A 17,098-nucleotide genomic window follows, 5' to 3' on the forward strand; every position below is an offset into this window, starting at 1 on the left:
ATCACTTGTTACCAGAGTCACGTGACTTTCGCTGTCGTAACAATAACTCTCTTTAGGTAGGAAACATTTAAAATGTTTATCATTATTTATTTTGACTAAATATTGTATAAAACCAAAACATCTCAGGTGGTGAAACTAAACCTTATAGCCGCAGCACATGTCACTGCATCAGTTATATTTGCTTCGTGATGTTCTCAGATGGTTACGTACTAAAACATTTTTTTCTGTGGAAAGCATATACAGTGGGTTGGCTACGTTATATTAAAACGAGTTTTGAGCCTCACGACGACGTTGCAGTTAGTGTAGCCACATCCGGTCATTCTCTATCTGGTGACCGTGCTTCTTGAAAACAACCATGACATACACACACACATATATTAGTAAAGAGCACATATTAAAAGGTATAACAGTAATTACAATGCTCTCTTCCTTAACTATAAAACGCCAACAAATATTATATTCAAATTAGTAGATCATATATATCATCAGTTGGTTCTGCACATGAATTATCAGAACTGTATATTTCTTCCACATTTCATCGATCATACCGAGAGTGAGTACATTAAATCAAAACAAATTGGGAGCCTCACTACGTCATTACAGTCCATGTAGCCACGTCTGGTCATTCTCTATCTGATGACTGTGCACCCTGACAACAGCTCTACAGTGTAGATTACATTGCAAAAGGATCTGTCCTAAAAATGTCATATAAAAAGCACACAACTACTCCCTGCATACTTTTCTTACTGCCTCTAGTGTACGAGAATGACGGTATTCCAGCGCCGATTTCAACAGTACGATTGTACAGTAATCCATAAGCGCTGCCTCTGACGACTTAACTGGTAAATCTTCGTATGGAGTATCATGGATACCTGTTTAGTTCTCCAGCTGCTTGGTATATTCCATAGTTGAGTGGAAATATTGAGATTATGTTGTATACTGCATGTGTATGACTTAGTCTACTGACAATTGTGTTTATAGATTCTTACCTGCTACAATATACCAAACATGGTTTACACGGCTGGGGTATAACTTGTTGCAGGCTTCTTTCTGGATGGTTCTGGTGCTTCAAATTGACTCATACTCGTTTGTTTCCCATGCCATTAAATAAAAAGAATATCTCCGTTTTAGAAATTCTCAATATTCGATATAAAGGCATCCGTATGATTCAAGTTTATGAATATTTGGTGGCCTCACACTACCTAATAAATGCCATATAACGTCAAAATGTAGTTCTGATACATGTCGTTCCACCATCACTTTATATCGTCTGTGTTAATTTTCATATTCAAAACTGTTTTAATATAACGAAATAAATCATCTATTTGCTCAGTACAGTTGCTGTTTCATTGCTCTTCTTGATTGTGGTCATAGACAAGACTAGGGGTGGTACAAATACTGGTGCAAGTTAGGATCAGTGAAGATTTACCTTCCATTAATATATATAATGGGAATTATCATAGACGTGGATAACCTAGGATTGGGGGATATTGGATTAAAAACTTTGGTTCTGGCTTAATAGTGTGTAAAAGCTTTCTCCTTCTTCAGCACTCAGAAGTTTGTTATACAAAACATTGGAGCCTACCAGCTTCATTATTTATTCCAGCAGACAATTGTGTTTGGGTGAATAAATATTTGTAATTTTGTTCATTCACTTGATGTAGCTCTTTTCTCCCCATGTTCTAGTTATTCTATGCTTAAATTTGTCTTAGAATCTGGCATGTATTCTGAATACTTGATACATACCTTTTAATACACGAACCTAAGTACCATAAATTAGGTTAATAAGTTATATTTTAGTACAACGACTGAAATCTGATTTTGTGGAGTTTATTATTAATGAGTATTGGCAGTTTCTGGTTTCAGCCACCAATGGCCAAAGACAGAGATGAGCTGCATTTGGTAGATGAAATCTGCCAGGAAGAGCCATGGCAGAGGCAGAGCAACCAAAATCTCATCTGGTATCTCTTCTTAATGCTGTTGATCATTAGAATGGACAAGAATCTTCCAGGCCAGAAAATACACTGATGATGTTATAACCAAGCAAGCTGTAACCATGCTAGCAAACCAAGGTGGATGTAAATCAGACCACGTAAATGGTGTACATTCATATGTTTCACAATGTTCTGCTGTTGACTTTACTTGAAAACAACAATTGTTAGAATGTCTGTGTATGTAGAATTTCAAAGAAGAATGGAGCTTTTACCAAATGCTCATAGCACCTCAGCTACACAGAGGTATAGATACTGGTAATAAGTATATATTTGTATCATTGTTTCACAATGGTGTTAATGTGAAGCAGGTTAAACAGTAAGGAATTTAGATTTTTTAAATATTTCACGCAAGTCATTTCTTGAAATGGATTGATTTAAAAATAAGCAGAGCAACATTTGATGCCAATTCTGAAAGGTTCAGCACTCAATGTCCTAAAACATTTGGACAAATAACCATCAATGACTGAAGCACAGTTGTCACTAACTGTGCCAAGGCTCGAAGGTAAAGGCTCAATGATAATTTAGTCTAAGGAAGTTGTATGGGAAGACATTTTCGAGCATATCTCAATCGATCACCATGAGATATTCATCAATATGTTTATCGAGGGTCTGCAAAGCAAACTTATGTAGAACCACATAGTTTTCAAAGATGTCTTGTTCATGAAAGAGTTGGATTCTGAGAAGACACGAATCCAAGCGTTCACATTGAATCAAGAGCTAGAGCAGAAGAAGAAGAAGCCAGCAACGGAGTTATTGTAGGTATCTTTATGAACGATTCTGGTGCCCCAACTTGATCCGTAGTACTTTGTTTTCCAATGCCATTAAGTACAAAGGATATTCCCGTCTTAAAAATTCTAAATCTCGAACTAAACTCATATTTATGATCTGAGTGTATGAATATTTTATGTCGGATAGGCTATTTAGATCATTTTCTTGAAAGCAATCACTTTTCGGTGGCATTACCACATGATAAACGCCATCAAATTCAATCACTGAACATGGTCACCTTTTCAGCTGTGGAGGCGTTATGATGTGAGGGTTAATCCCACTATTCGGTTATTAGGCCAAAAGTTGACGGTAGATGGCCTTTCGTGTAGTCTATCACTTCCAACATAGGGACAGCTAGCGAAAATAGCACCCGAGTAGCTTAGTACGAAATTCAACAAACAAACAATTCCTCAATTTTATATCAGCTTTGGTTTTCATGTGTCTACTTATTTGCATCTTCAAAATCATTTTAATATAACGTACTCAATCTTCTGCATTTTAATAACAATACACTATCTATCAGATGTAACTTCTATTCGAAACTTAGTATGTGTAACGAATTTAGAAAATTTATTTATAATTAGGAAGGTATGTGAATTTTCATGTCCACGACTAAACTCTCATTCACCGTTTGCAGTCATTCCTGATAAAGTAGTTTCTCTTAAATAGTTATTGAAAAGAAAACAAAATGTAACTTGACAAATTGTAATTTTATCCAATAATGATTCCACACCTTTTGAAACAATACACCGCTAAATCTAAGAGAAATATAGTAATATATTTTAAGATATAATAAAATTAAAATTTACCTTAACATTTTGATAATGAAGTGTAATATTCAAGCTCCTAATCGACAACAAGAGTTTTTGCATAAATTTTATATACCTGCTAAAAATGTGAACTGAATAATGTTACGAACCTATTCGTTGCTCATGTTGTTATTATGGAAGTAAATATTGAAATATTACGGGCACAACATGATGTTTCGAATTATTTTAAAAAATAACTCACTAGTTGTAGCCCTCTATAATAATCATGAATCGCATGCGCAATAAACGCGCGGGAAGATAGTATTTGGAGGATGATACCTTATAATTTATATGGTTAATAATCAACTGTTTGTAACTGTGTTAATATTTTATCTTTAATCAAAAAGGATATTTATAGGCACTTACATTTTACAATGCATATAAAGTCAATGGTGATTGATGGATTCAAATCATATGGCCAAAGAACTGAAATCAATGGCTTTGATCCTTTATTTAATGCAATTACAGGATTGAATGGGAGTGGAAAGTCAAACATTTTGGATGCAATTTGTTTTTTGCTTGGAATAACAAACTTAACTCAGGTAACTTAATGTCTAGAGACTAGCTTTATCTAAAACTATTTTTGTAAGACTTAAAAGTTAGAGTATACTTTTTGTTAAATGTACTGTAAGCAATTATTGTAAACCAGCAAAAGTTAATGTATGAAAGAGCAAAATTGATTGAGAATAGAATTTTATCCTGATAACTGTGAGTGTGAATTACTTCAAATTTCAATAATTTATCAGTTGTGAGAATTGAATAACGACTGTCATTTTGTGTCATCGCTACTAGTAGTAGTAATACTGAGTGATGATACTACTACTAATAGAAGTAAACTAGTACTAGTGTAAAACTTTTTTCATGTTTTGCATTATCCATGTTCTTGCATTATTCATGCCTTCTGGATAATCAAGAGTGAATTATATTGTAATTTGTTGCATATTTAAATAATTTAAAATTTAGAGCGTTGCAACTTATACAAGTTCAAGTTATATAATTAAACAGTGACATTCTTCATTTACCATTAGGTATTGAACAATTATTAAATCTTTAATTTTTTAACATAATCTACCAAACCTATGAGAGTGTTACATTTATTCACAGTTGGTCAAATTTTCAAACAGTCAACTTTTTGGGTTACTTAGACTACTAAATCCTAAGAAAATTTGTTTCAGAATGACAGTATTGCAATTCTAACACCAACTTTAAACAGTTGTGATACTTTTGAATAGTATAAAATAAAATACAAGTTATTTAGTGCATTTGTCCACTTTTTAAAGAAATAATTCAATAACAGCTTTATATTGCACCAAAATGGAGAAATGGTACTTTTTTCCTATTTAATAATGTGCATTAATTTGGTACATTTATTATTATCAATTAAACAAATTTTTTAAATAAAACTTTTAAATTGAATTGTACTGTGACTGAAGGAATCACAAGTCCTTTTTATGGAGTTCATTTCATACAAATTTACATAAGTATTTTTTTACTTCTGAATGAGTATAAAGTGATCAAAAATGTCAAAAATCACGATGCCAAAAATTTCCTAATGAAAAAGTGACTTATCATGAAGAAAGTCTGAAACTATGAACAAAAAAATGTCAGGTTGCAAGTTTCAGCAAGAAAGAGATAGGCTTGCTCAATAAGGTGTGAGGAAAGATCTAGTGAGGAGATGCCAGGAGCAAACCTGAAGTACAGGAGCAATTTCATGACAGAGAAGCACCCTGTTCAGCTAGCCAAGATCCTGGCTGAACAACCACCCATAGAGCAGTGTTTCTTCTAGTTTCATATATGATCTTTAATTTCTCTGTAAAGCATGGTATAACAGTAGTTTTTTGTTCCCCTTTAAAGTAGTGTCCTTTAATAATCAAAATAAATCATGAAAGAAAATTATGCATCACTGCCAGTGTAATGTATTCTTGTTCCCATATAGCCCATTACTATCTAGCTAACACATATTTGTCAAACACTTTTGATGGAGAGCTTGAAAAATCATGCAATTTACATTACCAGTAACTTTATAACAATTGGTTCTTTCATATCCTGAAACAGCTGTTAATTTGAATTTGTAAGAAGCAAAATCCTCAAATTAGCATGGTGGGTAAAACAAAATATGAAGCCTAGAAATTTTGCTGTAAAATTTTTATTGATGCTATAAGTATAGGCATCAGTTTTGCCAGCAATTTTGATTTCATTCCTTTAAGTCTCATGCTCAATCCTTTTGTTGGCCATAACTTTTTTTACACCAAAGGTGTTTTTGATTATATATGACTTGTGGCAATACATACCAACAAACCACAGCAAGTAAGAAAGTGACACTCGATTGTAACCAACATTTAAACAGATTCATTAAAATATATGGTGATAGTTTTCCTCTCTAAATCAGTGTTAATAATTTCCTTTATAGTTATGCTATGAAATCTAGATTAACAGTTTTTTGTCATCATCCATGTGTGCTCAGTACTGCCATATCAAGCATCATTATTTATGCTAATTGCTAAAGCTAATAGCACATGATGCTAAATGCTCTTTAATTAGGAGAATTTCATAATGGATAGCAAATTTGTGCTTAAAAGTTGGCAATGAATAATGAATAATAACTTTCCACTTTTGAAAACATGAACTAAAAACTGCTAATCTAGTTTGCTTGGTCTAACCAATACTTACTTATCTGCTAAGTATGTTTTGCTATAAATTAAAGTTTCTGTACTTTCATTGTGAAGAAAAAAAAAGGAAGAATTTATATTAAAACTGCAGATTTTATAACTTGTGTATTTATTAATGGATTGCCAAATTTAGTACATGAAGTAAGGGTCTGTAGTTCAGATCTGCTGAAAATATGTTATAGTTTGGACTACCACAGTCTGATTTACAGAAAGTGAAAAATCCCTAAACTATCACTCCTGTTAGTAACACACAGGGTGTCCTGCATATTGTTTTGGCTGTACGACACACACTACTGTGTGTCTTGATATGCATAGTTCCAAGAAGTTACCTTAAAGTTAGTTGTGGCTCAACACACGATTGCTAGTTGGTTGGATTGCTTCTGAATGAGAAAAACTATATATGTTGGATTTTTTGAGTATGAAGCAAATGGTTGAAAAACAAGAATCACAAAGGTGGGCAATTGTTGTAACAGACTGTCCGTTGCACCTGTAACTAACAGGAGAGTGTATACTTCTTTATTGACAGTAAAAGATAATATTTTATACAAATATCAAAAGTGACACAATGTAAGTGCTGAGATTTGAAACACAGAAGGTGATAAATTTTAAATAATTCAACCAGATGTAGGGCTTTTTTATCAGAATGCATTTAAAGTTGTCATTTCTTTTTTAAGGTTGAAAAGTTGATCGGTATATATGCGATAAATATATAATTAAAAGCATTTTTTTAATAAAACAATTAAAGAAAATAAATTTTTGGCAACTGGTTTGAAGATTTTAAATGCTTTCACTTTATTTGACCTTTGGTTGAAATACTTTGTTTGGTTTATAAAGTGATTTAGTTCTGCTCAGTTAAGAAATGCTTAGAATAACTTATATGGAATCAAACTTTTAATAGCTCTTTTCATTTTAAGGGGCCATGTGGGCTACCTAGCAGACACTTTTTATGGACCAGCCAGCACTTTTTGGGGCCATTGGCTCCTGGGCCCCTGCTAATTTCAAGCTCTGCTACCTGGTTTTTTTCCTCCCTCTCCAGATATTGGGGTCCATGCTGACCAGTTTGAAGCACAGTTAAGTTAAGGAGTCAGCATGCCTTGACCCCTCATACTTCAAATAATTACTCATTGTCGTACCATCATTTGAATTTTCAATTTCTCAACACAGACTTTTGAGACTTTAATCCAGGTGTGGGGTTTTGACCTTGATACCTCTGTGATATATACCCAAGCCCAGTTTCCCACCTTCGTTTTCCATTTCTCTTCTGTCCGAGGCTATCCACCACTCCTCTGAAGAGTTGTCAGAGGATACTCATTCCCTTATGTATTCCACTTTGGTGTGCTTGTCTTCCTTGACCCTTTCCCCTCAAACATGGCTCCTCTGTTGTGGAAATCTCCTGGGTAGTGATGCACTTTGAACTAATGTAAGCCTAGCCATGACTTATCTAAGGGACCTTTGGATGACCCCATTTTTACATAGGACAGTTTTGGAGATTTCTCTACCATTGGAATCTAGGTTTGAAGCTGCTCTTCAACACTCTTCCCTTATGTCCTTAGTATCTTGCTTGTCACAGCTTTTGCCCACCTCCTTCTGCACCTTTGCCTGTTCTACTTTCCTGGGTTTTGGTGGCTAGCCATTAGATTAATTATTCCTGGGTGCCCCGCTGCCAATGGTACCGGTGACTATCCTATAGGTTCTGGCAAGGTCGGAGCACTGTTGGCCAAGTTAGTATATCTATGGAAAAATTTCAACTTGGATTCTGGGATGCTTCATGTGTTGTCAGAAGGTCATTCCCTTCAATTTCTCAACCCTTCTACCTTATGCATACATCCCTTCCCACCCCTCATCGGGATCCTATTTTTTACCAGCATCTCTCCGAAGCAGTTCAGAGTCTTCTTCTCAAGGGCACTATAGCACTTGTCATTCATCCTTTCTTCAGGATTCTATTCTAGGTTGTTTGTCATTCCGAAGAAGACTGGAGACTGGCATTCTGTTATAGTTCTTTCCTGACTCCCCCCGGTTCCTAGACCTTCCTCATTTCACCACAGAGTCCTTACTCAATCTTTGTTGGGAATTTACTCTGGGTTTTTGGATGAGGAAGGTAAATGCATACCTTTACATCTTCATTTCTTCAACATCCAGACATTACCTTTATTTTGTTCACAAGGGTCGAATTTATAATTTCCACACTTTAAAATTTGGTCTGGATCCACACCCTATGTATTCTGTTGGGTGGTCAGGACTTTTTCTGAACTTACTCATTTTCATGGTATGTGGTTCCACCATTACATAGACAGCTGTTTGCTATTAGCTTCATCCCATCAGACATCTCACGAGCACACTTAGTTACTTCTTAGAGAGGCAGCTCGGGTGGGTTGCTTGTCAACTTGGTGAAATCTTTTCTGCTTCCAACCCAATATTTTATCCACTTGTGGGCGTTTTTCAACTTGGGCCCAACCTTTTCTACATCATTTGTGGGCAATGGAGCTATTAGTTCTCAGTGCTCAATCCTCTCCTTCTCTTACTGCATTCAAGATTCTTTCTTTTGGGGATTTGGGCTTCCATAGGAGCTCTCATTCCTTTAACCCTTTCTATATGGGTCACAGGTGAAAGGCCGTGTCATCTTGTTTGTTGACTTGCATTCAAAATTTTATTGAAATACTGTTTCATGAATTTATGTCAATAAGTTTGGTATCAAACTGTAGATTATAATTCAAATTTTAGAACTATACATTACTCAATTTGTTAATTTAAAAGTAAACATTAAAAAACAGATAAACTTAAATTTTAGTGTGTCACGTGGTATGTTGAATGCAGCACTAGTTCAAATTAGATGTTTGTGAAGACAAAATACTAAGTCTACAGTTTCATACGAATTAGAAACTTAAATTACAGATATTGACAAGCTAGAATATAAAATAAGTTCTTATCTTTTCTATTTGCTAAGATATTGCTCACGTAATAAATCAAACATAGTGGCACCCTGCTCACCTCCTTCCATTTTTAGAAATGCTCCCTTATAAACACTTGCTTTTATATATGACATGAATAGCCAATCAGAAGCTCAGAATGTCCCTCTAGTGGTTTTCTAAGCCTTTCTAATGTACCTAGAGTCATTTCTTTCTTTTAAATCAAGATTTCAATGAGGTAGGTTGTGTCTTTAGTCTGCTTGAAATTTGGTATATTTTTTTAGAGTAAAATACATCTTAGTTACTAAGCTTGATAAATTATATGGTATTGATGTAGTAATTTATGATTTTTTAGTTATTCAAACATGTATGCAAAACCTAAAAAAAGAAATATTTTGCTTCATATCCTCCACTTGCAAAATTTTTAAAGGCTCTGCAACCTACATCAAGCAGCAACCGAGTACAAAAGTCGTAACTAGAAGAGATAATTGTTTGCTTTACTTCTTTATTTACTGTTCTATGATTTAGGAAAAATAACTAAGATCTTATTTCAAAATGGCAATAATCTATATACATATATAATGTATAATATTTTAAATATGACAGTATTTTACAAAATACTAGTCGACTAAAACACAGCCAAGACAAGTTACTTTGTACAGATCAAAGGTCACTTTTATGTTATTTGATACAGTTAACATGAGTGCACACGAGCCGTATCGTTATAACTTCTGTATTGTTAGCTGGGCACGGGTGAAAGGTCAATATAAGAAATATATATAAATGTATAATCTTATGAGATTTAAGCTATTTTATCTAAACATTCGTCTTTTCATGTTATAATTTGTGTTCATTCTAGAATGAAAGATGCATAATTTATGTTTATTTCCTAATTTTTTATGGTAGTTGCAAGATTGGTCAAATTTACCAAACCCATACAGAGATTAATTACTGAAAATAACAGATAAAATATAAAGTTTTTTCTTAAGAAACATTTGATAACTATTTGGCCATTATAAAGATTTCCCATGTGAAATTTCGAAATTTTCTGGTGCATAAAAATATTTTTAATGTTAAGATGAAAATTACTTTGCATGATATATAGCAAGATGTAAAAAAAAAAACAGGCATGAGAGAAACATTGCTTTAAAAACCTTAAAACTTAATAAAAAAAGTCTGATATTTTGCGTATGAAAGCGTTGTAATGTTTACTGATAAACTGATAAATTTCGTTAACATTCGCTTACTAATTTAAAAGTTATAGCATGAGAACTATAACAAGCACAAAATGGTTACCTGGTCGGTCCCAGGTACCGAGCCCGGGTTAAAAGAATTCAGTTGTGCTCATGTGTGCACTCAATCAACAATGGAACACTTTCACATTTGATTTGTTTCCAGATATTAGAACTCCCCTTCTGAGCCTATTCCCATCTCATATTCCTACTGGTGTGTCATGTTCCAGGTGCTTTAATCTTGTTGTGGATTGTTTTGTCCTGACAAGGCTCACCTTATGGAGTGGTCTCTCGATCTTCAGGTTTTGTGGTGGTTGTGCTATGAGTAGCGTACTCCTCTCCTAGATGCATTTGCCACCCATCTCAATGCCAACTTACCTCTTTTTTTTTGGTCCCCAATCCCACATCCTTTGGTTTTGGTGGTGGATGCCTTCAGTCCAGATTGGTCCACCTTTATCTGTATGCTTATCTGTCTCCTTCCCAGAGTTTTATCCATTATTCAGTCCACTCTGTGTCAAGACCTTCTCATTGCATCTTTTTGGCCTGCTCAAACTTGGTTTCCTCTTCTTACCCTCCTTCAGTCAGCACCTCTGTTATCACTTCTGCTATTCCCCTCCCTCTTTTAACAACCTTAGTCACTGGTGAATCATCCAAATTTCACCACCCTCTGACTTCATGCGTGCCATTTGTCCAGTTCTTTGTGAGGCAGTCTGGGCTCTCCACAAAGGTAGCTTCCATTCTTTCTCCTTCCATCTGTCCTTCCTCCTTATTGGTGTATCTGAGAAAATGGTGTATTTTTTACCATGGTCTCTGCACCATTGTTACCTCCCTTCCCATCCTACTGTTCCTTATTTGTTTGCATTTTTCTACCTGGCTGTGTGACAATGGTTTTTCCATTTCTACCATTGCCAGTTGTAGAGCAGCCTTGCCCAGTACCTTCCATTTCTCCTGTTCCCATTGTGTTTTCCTCTCCAGTTCTCTCCTTTTCATTTCATTCCTTTTGTCTCCTTCATCCTCTTCCCTTTCCTGGTTGGGATCTCACTGTGGTTCTTCATGCCTTTTCCCTACCTTTTTTCAAACCATTGCCCACCTATTACCTGTACCATTTGTCCCTCAAGACTTATTTTTTGCTCCTTTTTGTCTGTGGTTGTCATCATTCAGATGTTTTTGCCCTTGGCATATCATGTGTCCTTTATTACCATACCTATGCTCTCCTGTATCAGGATTACTGTTTTTTTTACCAGGATGTCAGCAGCTCGTGACATTCACACCTATTTCCCTACCTTTCATTTCCCATTTATATTCCCATTCCAATATTCTATCCTATTCATACTCTGCGATGTTATACTGCCTGCATCGCTTCTTTCCATGGTTTCTGTTTGTTTATCCATTGTAATCCTTCCTCTCTCCATGATATTTCTCCTATCACCCTTACAGGATGGATTTGTTAGCTTATCAGATTGGCTTATTATACCTTGTCTTCTGATTCCCAATGTCTTTTCCAAGTGTCCTCTCATCAGATCTGGCACCTCTCCCTTTCCTTGGCTGCCCATTTTCATCATCCATTAGAGGATATCATTTGGGTTGTGTGCACCACACTTTGTACATTCATTTCCCATTACCTTCATCATGTGGCAACCTCCACATCTGGATACAGAATACTGCCTGCTGCCATTCTCCACCACATCTTGGTTCAACTGTGAGTGGATACATTTGAATTTCTTTTTTTTTATCTTTCAGGGTCAATAATGTACATGTCGGATCTCACTCTGTGGCAAATGGTGAATGTCCAGGTATTCTAATCCATAAATCCACACTGTACAGCCGTTCTGGTCTAATGCCCACTTTCAATACTGTTATTAGGTTTTGCATCATAACTATATCCATCCCTGTTCATGGACTATCATGAATAAAACAGTGTCAGGATAGCTGCCCATCCATCCAACCCTGGTTGAATAAATTGGGACTGGCCTGCTTTAAAAATAGTTTTGTGACAACCCATTGCACTTTCTTTAGTGTTGCATTACTCCAGACTCCTGAAAGCATTGTTCCCCATCTCTTCAAGGAGAGTATGTGAGTCCTTGCAATTTACCAGCTCCTAGCTGCTGGAGTGGTGGACCATGGAGGCATCCCCTGAGTGTGCTCGATCCCATTAAGTTGAGAGTAGGGCAGTGGTTTTCTGTTGATGTAGATGGTGTGAACCCTCATTTTACTGCAGACCAGATGTACAATACCTTTTGCCACCTGGTTATGGATTGGAGATGATCCACCAAAATGTAGTTCATCCTTCCGGCTGGGACCCCTCATCCCACTGACACCTGGATATTGGTTCCAGAGTGGTCTGATGTTGGATTAGAGCTGGACCAGCCAGCATAATCCACACACATGTGGCTGGTTGAGAGCCCTCGTCGTACTGTGGACTGGACAGTATATTCCTAATGCTGTCTGGTTTTGGATTTGAGTGAACTACCATGTTGCATTCCTCCTTCCCACTGTCACTCAGATGTTAGTTCCCTGGTAGCCTGGTTTTGGTTGTGTAATGGATTTGCATATATGTGGTTGGAATGGAAGTTGTTTTCCCTTCTGCTTCTTAAGCTTGAGTTAAATGGTTGGGACCCTCTTCCTACTTTGGACCAGAAGACAAATACCTGATGCCACTTGATTTTGTGCTGGAGTTGACTGATTATGGCCTGACATGCCTTAGCCACTCTACACCATATGGTGCATCCAATTGCTTGTGGATTTAGCAACACATTTTTTCACAATGGACAAAGAGTATACCTGATTCAGATGTGGTGCAGTCTCCCATAGGTATGTTCCTCTACAGAGAGATGTCACACTCCATGGTCTCTCTTTGGATTCTTTCTTAGGGGTGCTAATCTAGATAAATTTTACACCAGTCTCTTTACCAGGCCAATGTGGGATTCTAGCTATTACATGAGAAGAGGTAGGACATTGAATTGGAAGATATAGTTTCCTAAACTGAAAATTTATTTCTGATAGATACTTATCTATCTCACACTTCCCACCCTTCCTCCCCACTTCTGGTGCTTCTTTTTTGCCTTGTCTGAAAGTGAAGATTAAGTTCTACGGTATAGGAGGAACCAGTTGTGCCAGGGAGGGGGGGAGGGTGTTGCACTCCTTTTGTGGAGTGTTGTTGAATGCTACAGTGCAGCTGTACCATGTTAAACAAGGCTAGTGGCAAGCAAAAATATTTTATGCATATAGAGGGTAGCACTGAATGAGGAATGCTATTGTGTGAAAAGAGGTAAGTATATCAGAAATACATTTTCAGTTTAGGAAAATTATAACATTATGCATTTGGGGTATGGATATTTATTAAGGATTTAGTTCTTTTATGAGAGTAGCATTAATTTCTGAAAAAAAATATTTATTTGTGGTTGTTGGCAAATCCCTAAACTGCCTGCTCAGTATTTAGCTGTAGTGAAGAAAATAAACACTGTAGTTTATAGACCTTTGATTTGAGAACAAAGTTTTATAATCTAGTGTGATGTTCTAGTGAGATTTTTTTTAATATATAAATTGAAGTTGTGGATTTCCTTATTATAGGAAAGATATCAAACAGTAAAGAGCACTGAGAATGACTTAGAATGGCATCTGATGTAAAAAGTTGGAGTTACAAACAGAGACTTAAATATTAATAAATAGTTTAACTGGTGTGTTGAAGAACTAGAGATGATTGATTTAAGTTTCTAAAATTTAATGGCTTGAATAGACTACCTATGGGTTAAGTTCTAAGTTGGATATGGATAGATAAATTAACTTTATTATTTGATAAGTTTTTAAATTTGAGTACATTGTACCTATTGCAAAAGGCTATCAGTTCACTATACATGGTGCTGATTAAATCTCTATCAGAATACTGTTTTAAATTTATGTAACTTTATTTAAGAAATGATGTTGACTTTTTCCGAGAATAGTGATGCAAAGGTTTAAGGGGTTATTGTATAGGAAATGGTTGAAATTTTTTAATGAATTTTTGGTGGAGAGCAGAGAGGCTTGTAGGGGAGATTATTGAGATTCTTTAAAATTGTTTGAAGTTTGGAATTTAGATATTTTCAAAACTACAGGCTTTTAAGGCTAGAGGGTACAGGTTTAAAATAGGGGAAAACTCTGAAATCATCTCTTAGAGGTGTTACATATCTGCTTGTTTGTTAATTTCCGGTAGAAATTATTTCCGAGGAACTTAGGCAATACAAGTCCATTCTTGATTAAACCAGTTTATTCTTTCTCGATTCAAACTTTTAGTACACAGTAATTCCACAGTCAGTACGTTTCTCGTCACTTTAAACTTAACAACTTTTGTAATACACGCTATAAATCACAGTGATTCACAACCTCGATAACTTTGCTCTCTACGAGTACAAAACACATTTTATATTACCCGAAAAACTGTAACTACTGTTCGCTTAGCTATCATACATTCATCATTGTCTGTTGGCTTTTCTCACCACGCTTATGTACTAACAAAGAGGCTTTGACAAAATTTGATGAGTTCCCTGATAATTTGAGAAACTCAGTCACACATGCATGAGCAGTGTCAGGTGACTTCCGCTGTTGTAGCACTACCCCTTCCTTAGTATTGTTCATCCCAAACAATAGCCACTTACATTAAACCAATAGATAATTAACAATAGCTTAATTAAATGAACAGAATTTACAAACACAAAATTAAAATACAACAAAGTCTCTTAATTTTACAGGATGTTTCTTCTTTCGTACTGGTCTCCGACGAATTGGCTTCTGCTTTATGTGAGATTCATCTGCTCCATCAGGAAATGGCCCATTACCAGTCACATTAATGGCTTCACTGTTTTCCTTCTCAAAACCGGATAGAGTTTCTTCTCCAACAGTGGCTTTTTCAGGTGACACGTCTTCAGCAGCGTCATTTGTTCTGTTGTTCATTTCGTTCCAATTGAAATATCCTGGACCGTGATAACGCCAAAGCCTGTTAGCATGCACCACCTTTGGCTTACCTCGCTGACCAAATTTTATTCGGAAAGTTACGGCTGAGAGACGATCCACTATGTCATATGGGCCTTCCCATGGAGAAGACAACCTAGGAGACTTCCCTTTGGGTTTCCTGGGATTATACAACCACACCTTGTCTCATGGTACAAAGCTGACTTCAGTAGATTTCTTATCATAACATAGCTTCATGGAATTAGCAGACACTTTGAAGTTTGAATGCACTTGATAATGAATATCATCCATCCTTTCAGCTAACACTTTCATGAACTATGACACATTTTCAGGCAACTCTTTGTGAGGTGGGCATCCTGTTATCAGGTCCACTGGCAACCAAAGTTCCCGACCAAACATCAACTTTCCTGGAGTGTATCCAGTTGGCTTCATGCTCTGCTGTTCTATAGACCATCAACAATGGAGGGAGTAAGACATCCCAGTCATCATGGCGAATATTGCAAAACTTTGTCAATTTCTGTCCCAGTGTCCAATTTTACTTTTCTACCTTCCCATCAGACTGTGGGTGAAGTGGCATTGTCCTGATCTATCATATGCCAAACAACTTGCAGCATTCATGGAACACAGCTGATTCAAAGTTACAGCCTTGATCTGAATGCAGTTCTTATGGCATACCAAACCTGATGAAGAAATCATTAATAGCCAAAGCTACAGTTGTAGCTTCCTGATTTGGTATTGCATATGCCTCAGGACAATTGGTGAAATAATCCATCACCGCACAAATGTACCTGTTTCCAGCAGAAATAATCCATCACCGCACAAATGTACCTGTTTCCAGCATGAGTTTGTGACAAAGGACCAGCAATGTCAATGGCTACTTGTTCCATTGGTGCACCAACTTGATACAACTTCATTGGAGCACGACTCTCATGCTTTGGTCCCTTTTTAGCAAAACATGTACTGCAGGTCCTGCACCATTCTTCCACATCATGCCTCATACCTATCCAGTAAAATCTCTGGTTTAGGTGACTAAATGTCTTCTGAACACCGAGATGTCCTCCTGTTAAACTATCATGGGATTGACGCAGCACAACTTTCCCTAAATTTCTCGGTATAACTGTTTGCCAGATCTGCAGTTTCCCATCTCTGGACAAGAATACCATCTTCGAGCTTCAACTGGTCCCATTATGCCCAATAGTTCTTTGTCACAGGGCTTGAGTTAGACACCTTGTCCCAGTCAGGGCACAAAACACTTGCTTGTAAAAAATCAGTAATTGGTTTCAAATCTTGGTCTTTCTCCTGTTCTGCTTTAATATCTATAATTGGTTCCACTACACCATCATCAACTCCTTCAGTCACTTTGACTTCCGCTTTATGGCACCTGGTTAGTTCAATCTCTCTTTTGCAGTAATGTCTGCAGTCATTTTTGCAGGGTCATCGGCTAAGTCCATTGGCATTTCCATGGGATTTTCCTTCACTGTATTCAATATCATAATTATACTGGTCTATCTTTCCGATCCAACGTGCCAGTTGTCCCTCTGGGTTCTTTAATGATCTTAGCCAGTATAATGCAGCATGGTCTGACCTGATGGTAAACCTGGTGCCATAGAGGTAAGGATGGGAATATGTCAGACTCTTTACCATAGCAAGGAGTTCCCTCCATGTTACACAGTAGTTCCTCTCTGGTCTACTCAGGACCCTACTGAAGTTGGCCACCACATATTCGTTTTCTACCAGCTTTCTGAGACAACACTCCTCCACGTTCCGACCTAGCAT

At 36.4% G+C, this 17,098-nt stretch overlaps 1 protein-coding gene across 1 annotated transcript in view; it reads left to right on the forward strand.

Moving 5' to 3' along the window:
* Positions 1-3,853: 3,853 nt before the first annotated feature.
* The window catches only part of LOC106467972 (structural maintenance of chromosomes protein 2-like), an 80,871-nt gene continuing 67,626 nt past the window's right edge, over positions 3,854-17,098 (forward strand). The window contains exon 1 of the mRNA XM_013928364.2: positions 3,854-4,113. Within this exon, the coding sequence (XP_013783818.1) occupies positions 3,946-4,113 (168 nt within the window). The 5' untranslated portion in view covers positions 3,854-3,945. The remainder of the gene's footprint in view (positions 4,114-17,098) is intronic.

This window comes from Limulus polyphemus, unplaced genomic scaffold (assembly GCF_000517525.1).
Source record: "Limulus polyphemus unplaced genomic scaffold, Limulus_polyphemus-2.1.2 Scaffold2816, whole genome shotgun sequence".
In the NCBI taxonomy this organism is placed as follows: domain Eukaryota; kingdom Metazoa; phylum Arthropoda; class Merostomata; order Xiphosura; family Limulidae; genus Limulus; species Limulus polyphemus.